Source organism: Triticum aestivum, chromosome 3D, assembly GCF_018294505.1.
Source record: "Triticum aestivum cultivar Chinese Spring chromosome 3D, IWGSC CS RefSeq v2.1, whole genome shotgun sequence".
NCBI lineage: Eukaryota > Viridiplantae > Streptophyta > Magnoliopsida > Poales > Poaceae > Triticum > Triticum aestivum.
The window spans coordinates 573595022-573603130 of NC_057802.1; the positions used below are offsets into that span (position 1 = coordinate 573595022).

Sequence of the window (8109 nt, forward strand, 5' to 3'; positions counted from 1 at the left end):
AGGAGGGGCGCTTTGGGTATGTATGGTTCATGTAGCAGAGTGCCTCAAATCATTCAGACACATCCTATGTGTGCCATTATTAAAAGCAGATAAAGAGCCTAGCAAGCTTACATAGATCCTAATTTTAATCTGGTTCCTTTCACTTTTGAACGAGAAATCACATCGCAGATCTACACCTTCTTACCAATGTGAAGCTGCACATGTTTGAGGTATAGTGTTTACTAGTGAGACCAAAGCCTAAACACCACCTTTCGCTCCATTCAATCCTACAGTTTCAAACCCCTTTTTTTACTTTATGTTCTAACTTAGTTTATTTTCGCGTTCTAATTTGTAGTTTAGTTAAAACTCCTTTTATTCTCATTTCCTAGCAACAGATAGAATAGACCATTTCCAAATTATGGTTTGGGTGCGAATAGAGCTACACAGACAACATGGTTGCGGGGTTGGTAGTGCCTTCCAATTCGCTCCGTGTGGGATTCAACACTTACTTATCATGAAATGCAATAGCCATTTGCACTTGCAGGTCATCAAAGACATCGACTCAACCTTGGTTTGTCATGTCACTATGACCTAGCCTAACACAAACCAAAAAGAATTTACCATGGTCTGTCCCCTCTCACGTCCAGTGAAAGCCCTAAACAGATCAGGCCCCACGGATCAGTGCATCGTCTGAAACCATATGCGGGAGGGCAAGAACTAAGCATGCCACTTAATTCAAGGGTTCATAGAAGTTCTCAAGGGCCCGCGGGCATTTTGTTTACGGCTCTGTCAATGGTCGGTATTAGAGCACTTCTGCCTCCCTTAGCATTTCCTACTTCCACATAAAACAAACACTGGTAGAAAATGGGCCTTTAGTCCCGGTTCGCAAAGGCCTTTAGTCCCGGCTGTGCAACCGGGACTAAATATGCGCGACTAAAGACCCCCCCCCCCTTTTAGTCGCGCCTCTTACGAACCGCGACTAAAGGCTTTAGTCCCGGTTCTCGTGGCTAACCGGGACTAAAGGCCCGTCCACGTGGGCGCCAGGGGTCTGTCGGGGCGGAGGACCTTTAGTCCCGGTTCTCGTGGCTAACCGGGACTAAAGGCCTCCTCCGCAGGTTTAGGGTTTTAGCCCCCCTAAACCTGGTTTCTTTGCGAATTTTTTTTATTTTTTTTATTTTCAAATTTCTGAATTATTTTAACCTCTAATCTCTAATCACCACCCCTCATCACTGCTCAATTTATCCTCTAATCTCTAATCACCCCTCATCATTCCAAATCATCTAACTTCCCGGACGGTCACCCATCCTCTCACTACTCCAGCCTGAGCACGCTTAACTTCCGGGTTCTATTCTCCCTCGTTTCCAAGTCTGCACTTGTTGTTTTCCTGACAATAGTAGGATGTCAATTCTATTAACCCTCAGGAATTTAGCTTGAGCACGAAGTGACACATTTCACTGTTTGAGTTTGAAACTATTGTTTTAAAAAACAATAATTATTTAGTAACACTAATATTTCTGAAATAATTAGTTTGACCATTGTTTGACCACTGTTTGACCACAGTTTGACCAAAGTTTTAAAAAAACTGAAATAATTATTTAGTAACACTAATATTCTAGAATAATTAGTTTGACCATTGTTTGACCACAGTTTGACCACAATTTGAATTTTTTTGCCTCTCCAGATCTTAAAAGCCCCGTATCATTTTTTCTGTTAGGTTTTTGAGGATTTTGAAAATGTTTAACGGGGTCCCCCGGTTAAATTCGGATGTAACTTTTCGAGTAGATGATTTTTCATATAAAAAACTTTTTCATCCGAGTTCGTATGCAAAAGTTATGCCCATTTTAAGAAATTCCAGAGAGATTTTGCAAATAAAGTCGAAATTCATATTTGTTAATTTTCCCAACAACTAGACCACATATCACATGGGAAACTTATTTTATTTTTTTGACATTTCCATCATTTTCTTTTGTTTTTTCTAAAACTGAAAAGGCGATCCGGGGGGGGGGGGGTAGAGTTTGAAAATGAGGCCTTTAGTACCGGTTCGTGCCATGAACCGGTACTAATGCCTCAAATCCCATTAGTCGCGGTTGGCCAGACCAACCGGGACAGTCGCGGTTGGCCAGACCAACCGGGACTAAAGGTCTAACCTTTAGTCCCGGTTGGTCTGGCCAACCGCGACTAAAGGCCTTCGGGCCAGCCTGAGGACCTTTAGTCCGGTTGGCCAGGCCAACCGGGACTAAAGCCCCTCCCGTCCGCCAGCTGTCGACCGAGCGCGCTGGGCCCAGATAGTTGGTCGCGGGTCTCCTCCCGAACCGCGACTAAAGACCCCTTTGGTCGCGGTTCGATTATTTGGGGACTAATGGGGGCGTATGGAAGCCTCTTTTTCTACTAGTGAAAAGTGTTCCTTGGGGGGCTGTCTGGGAAGGTTGCTTACTAGTGATCAGGTGGATAAGAGACATGGCCCTTCTAATGGCTTGTGCGTTCTCCGTGGGGAGGAGAAAATGTTGACCATATCTTTTTCTCATGTATCCTGGTGAAGATCATGTGGGCTAGCGTTAGAAAAAAATTCATAATTTTGCCTAGAAAACCTCTAGCTTCACTGATTTCTTTTCCATTGACCAAAGTGTTCCCTCTTTGCATTGAAACATAGTTTGGACATGATTTCGATGCTTGGTCCTTTTGGACGACGCGCAATAATATGGCCAGATAGCTGCATTTTCAAAATGTCTATATGTCTTTAGTTGTGGCTTCTAGTGAAAAATTGAAGAAAAGCTATGGATGAAGAATATACGGCTCTAATGAAGAGTAACACCTGGCACTTAGTACTCAACCTCGAGGTAAAAACATGATGGGCCACAAACAAGTTTGTCCCAGGTATAAAGTGTGCCTTGCTACTACAGGCTTTAAGAAGCATTAATGTTTTGATTACCAGGATGCTAACCCTATTGTAAAAGCTTCCACTATAAGACTTGTATTACGCACAACAGTCTACAAAGGGTGGTGTTTATGTTTGTTGTGCAGAACATGTCAATTCCCAATGTTATGCAAGATGAAGTGTATCTCAAAGAACCACTGGTATATGAAAATGGCTACACATATCACTATGTTTGCAAACTTGTCAAAGCACTCTATTGCCTTAAAGAGCCCCTCGAGCAAGATACTCTTCATCAAGCATCTCATGCGTTGGACATGCTAACATACAGAACTATCATGCTTCTTCCACGATAGCGTCATCTCCCGTGAAATCCTACATTGAGAAAAAAAGTGTTATTTAAGTACACATGTGCAACTCAACAATTCATATGCAGCGCATAGATTCATACAAATGAGAAAAGTTCTTACTTCCAGGTTCATGTTGGAAAATATATCATCCACTGAGAAGGCATTGATTTCATTCAGTTGATCATTAAGAGGTTGCTGATCAAGTGTGCCTTCTTGCATAGGAAGAATGCTACCTCCATCCCCGCCATCAAGCAGCTGAGTCAACGAGAAGAAATCGTCTGTCTGAAGGTTGTGAAGCATCGAAGTAGTTCTTTCACTGTTGACTACATGAGTATCTTTAGTTGAAGTTCTACTTGCATCAAGTGCAGAGCTACCATTCAACATCATTCCTACTGAGCTTGTGTTGCTTGCCATGTTAAATGGTGCCATCTGCTCAGTGAAGCCTCCCGCTGATGTGGTGTTGCTTATGAATGGTGCCTTTTCATTTTGCATAGGCAGCTGACTACATGACATTGCATAGCTCTCTAGTTGGTTGATCTGTGGGAAGTTCACCTGTGATGCGGCAAGAGACCTCCCACCACCAACTGTTGTATTTGCAAATGAACTTTGATGACTGCAAGGGGTTTTGCCTTTGCTTATCTCCATTAGCATACCACACATTAGGTCCTCATAGGAATTACTATAATTTAATGAAGGAAATTCATCTAACATTATCTCATTGGGTATGTTGTTGTATAGGCTGACGGGAGGGTCACCAAAACCTGTGAATCTTATCGCATCCGACGGTTGTTTCCCAACATACCTCGGCATTCTACCATCATGGAGGTATGACCCCATGTAGAAGTTGCTTTGGGTGTTCATCGGCGGAGCCAAGTGACCCGTTGCACCATAGTTGTTTGTACTCCAAGAGGCAGTGTCGCCAGAGGACGCACCCCATCTTCCATGTTCATGATTATGCATGAAATTGCCCTTGTTGTTCATGTTGTACGATGAGTTCCATCTTTCATGTGCATCACCAGAGGGATTTGAGTTGACTCTTTTTAAGTGCAATCTATACTTCTGAAATAAAAGATAGAAAAAATAACAAGTTATGAGATGGATGCTCATCGGAAAAAATAACGGTAAATATGTGAGTACAAAAAGAACTGAAGAGTTGCATGGGTAAAAATACTCATAAAAATATGGGGCATGCATTATATGAGATAAGCCTCGCATTTTAAGGGACACATTTAATTCAAATTACACTTCATGATAGTTGCATTACTAGAGCTTTGACTGATATGTCCCCCAGAAAATAAAAGCTTGCACTTATATATGACAAAATGTGAGACTACGAATAATAGTAAGAAAAACATAGAAATTAAGCATAAAGGTTGAAAATAAACCTGTAGATGACTTGCGATATTCTCTCTACTGAGGCAATCCACATTCATTAGCTCCAATACCTTTTCTGGAACAGCCCCTACAATTATGTAATAAAAAATTATAATGAAAATATGGAGCAGCCAGCATTGTCGATGAATGAGGCACAAGATGTGAATTCTTACTATCAAGGCCAATCTGGTTGATAGCTTCTAGAAACTTGTTATGCAGCTTAATTGTCCATGTCACCCTTGGCTTTCTGTGGGTGGTGGATATAGATGTGCTCTCATTGTGCTTGTTAGAATCATCTCCAGCATTTCTCTTATGTCCCGATAACTTACTCTTGTCAGCAGTCGCTGGTTGAACTCTCTGGACATCATTGTCATGATCGCTGATGTGGCTTATTGCTTTGGGATTTCTCCACCTTTGAACATGTTGCCATATGTTTTTGAGCTCATGGGTACACACTGGCTTCACCATAAAGTCAGACGCGCCATGATCTATCCCCTTCATCACAACCCTCTTGTCGCAATCGACGGATATCACTGCATGCCATATGACCAATGACTTAGAGTTAGAATTTAGAAATTCACAAAAATCTATGAAGTGTACATATGTTTTGGTCAAAGTGCCTATAGACAAAAAAAGCATTTCAATGTTCAATTTTATAATTCTGCTTCTATGCAGACTAAATTTGAAAAATTTCACACATTCAATAGGAAGATACGGAAACAATGGCTAAAACAATAACGGTAACACAATGCGTAAGCCATATCATGACATGTTCCGCGTAGGGAAAACACATCATCATGTCTAACTATTGGTGAACCTGAAGATCAAGTAATATTATTGGCAGTCAACTATGTTTCTCTAGCATACTAGGTAACATCTATCGGCCCACGTAACGCTCTAAGCATTTTAAGTGATCACACTCATATTAGTTTTTAAACGTTAATCACCATTGTCAATAGCTTTTTTATTGCAACTAGCTAATTGTCTGTGCTTGCGACGGGGGCATACATATTCTACATGATAATTTCCATAATTAATGTGGTCCTCCCATCCAGTGCTCGATGATACTTTTTATAATTAATGTGATACTCCCGTCCAAAGAATGATACTCTCCATAATTAACATGGTCCTCTCGTCCAATGCTCGATGATACTTTCCATAAATTAATGTCTAGATAATTGACATGTGTAAATAACTATATAGCTAATTAATTACATGCAGCTGTGGGCGAGGCAGAGATTGGGCAAGAATTATCTGGGACGATTTTTGGGCATTAATAGTAGAGATTCAGGAAAATAAGTATGTGTGGTTGCACTTTCAGTGAAAGTAATTTGACTACAAATTAGTGTGCTGGTTCAAAGTCAACAAATATGCAGTATTGTAGGTATTACCCATGGTTAACCTACTCAATGTAAGTACTTAAAAGTGACACTCCTACTTTATATGCTATTCTCGAGAGTAAATAGTCATAAGGAGTAACAACTTTAAGGAGAATAAAGATGAGTAGTAATCTCAATCTTAATAATATCAATACAACATAGGTATAATTGTAGTATTCATGCAACCCTAGCAAACAGAGGTGGTGCAATTGTGTACTTTGTGTGATTGGTAGAACACGAATTTTAATATTAGCTTTGGAAACAACTAAACATAACTTGGTCATATCATGAAATATGAATAGATTATAGTTTTCGCTCTTATTGGTAGGAATTTACAATTAATTGAGATGATATAAAATTAAATTCTAGATGTCCATAAATACAACCAACGAACACGTGGATAGTGGAGTCTACGTTACATTGGAGTGATAGAGACTCTCACTAAGCAAAATTACTCCTTTATAAAATTAAATTGTAGATAGTCCATAAATACGCCCATCGAACACGTGGATGTGGAATCTATGTTACACTGGAGTGACATAGACTCTCACTAGGACAAATTAGCCATTAGAGTGACCATGTCTCGAGCCTACTAAGCACTATCAACCCAATTATTAAAAACAATAATTGGGATCTCCTAATCACGTGCTATCCACGTTTCTTCCCCTTTCCCACCATCCATCCGATCTGATGGATGAATGGTTAGATAGGATCCTATTGTTTTTGCGCTAGAAACCGACATTACGTCCCCTACTAACTGATGTGTCGCTCCACCTCCTCTCTCCTGCCCCACTCGCCATCCGATCGGACGGATGGTTAGATAGGATGCCATTGGTTTGGGCTAGAAACCGACAATATGTCCCCTACTAACTCATGTGTCGCTCCACCTCCGCTCTCTTGCCCCACTCGCCATCCGATCGGACGGATGGTTAGATAGATGCCATTGGTTTGGGCTAGAAACTGACAATACGTCCCCTACTAACTCATGTGTCGCTCCACCTCCACTCTCTTGCCCCACTCGCCATCCGATCGGACGGATGGTTAGATAGGATGCCATTGGTTTGGGCTAGAAACCGATAATACGTCCCCTACTAACTCATGTGTCGCTCCACCTCCGCTCTCCTACCCCAGTCGCCATCCGATCGGACGGATGAACGGTTAGATGGGACCCTGTTGGTTCGGACTCGGTGGGGATCCCGTTCTTTAGAACTCTTTCAGGTTAGAAATAGAGTGCGGGTGCCGTGCATGTGTATGTGGTTTCATAAAATTATCCTAAATATATAGGATCTCACATGCTGCCCAAAGACATTAATATCCTCTCAGGGTATGTCCAAGATTGAGGAGTAAAAGTACGTTGTTAAAAACAATTGTCAGTGCTCATGGATGCAAAACACAAAAATTGGACTTTGGATTGAGGCTTGAGAGAAGTGAGAGTACTGATGACGGGCAGATCCATCTCGAGGCGGATGAGCTCGAGGAGCTTGAAGCCGTCCATGTCCGGCATGCGCACGTCGGTGATGACCAGGTCGAACTGCTGCTTCCCTGCCATGAGCATCCTCAGCGCCGTCTTTGCATCCCTCACCGGCGTTGCTGCATAGCGGCAAGCATTATTCGCAGAGAAACAAATAAATCACAAGGCCCCGATTCTAATGGACTATGGCGTTGGTGGGATCAAGAGACTCACGTTGGTAGTTGCAACGGCGCAAGAGGGCTTCTAGTACCTTGAGGCAGACACGGTCGTCGTCGACGACGAGGATGCGTAACCCCTCCGGGAACTTGTCCTCCGCCGCATCCTCCATCATCTGCCTTCGGTCCCCACCCATCGTGGCCATCTTCTCCGAACTTCTTCCCACCTGGAAAAGTAAACGCCATCAAGAAAAATACTGATTAAAAAACAAATCAACACAAACCTCACAGCCATCTAAGAACACAACCCAAAACCTCTATTAGCTTCCTCGTCTCAGGACACAACTGAAGTTACTGAACGATCGGGATTTCAGAGGAGTGGTGAGAAGGGCTGGAGGATGGAGGGCGTCTATTTATAGGGGTAGAGGGGTCAAGGGAAGGAGTGGAAGTCTTGCGGTCCAGAGTGTGCACGCGCTAGTTTCTACTCCTTAACTTCTGCAGCTACGCCATTTGATCTGGCGATGTCAAT

The 8109-nt window shown here is 42.3% G+C and overlaps 1 protein-coding gene across 1 annotated transcript; it reads right to left on the minus strand.

The window, feature by feature from the left end:
* Positions 1–2987: 2987 nt before the first annotated feature.
* On the minus strand, positions 2988–7788 carry LOC123075554 (two-component response regulator ORR24-like). The gene is made up of 6 exons (XM_044498130.1): positions 7639–7788; positions 7392–7544; positions 4749–5108; positions 4587–4663; positions 3322–4260; positions 2988–3226 (listed from the first exon to the last, which is right to left on the minus strand). Exons 1-6 carry the CDS (start codon positions 7784–7786, stop codon positions 3188–3190), a joined length of 1716 nt encoding a protein of 571 aa, XP_044354065.1. The 5' UTR covers positions 7787–7788; the 3' UTR covers positions 2988–3187.
* Positions 7789–8109: the final 321 nt, after the last annotated feature.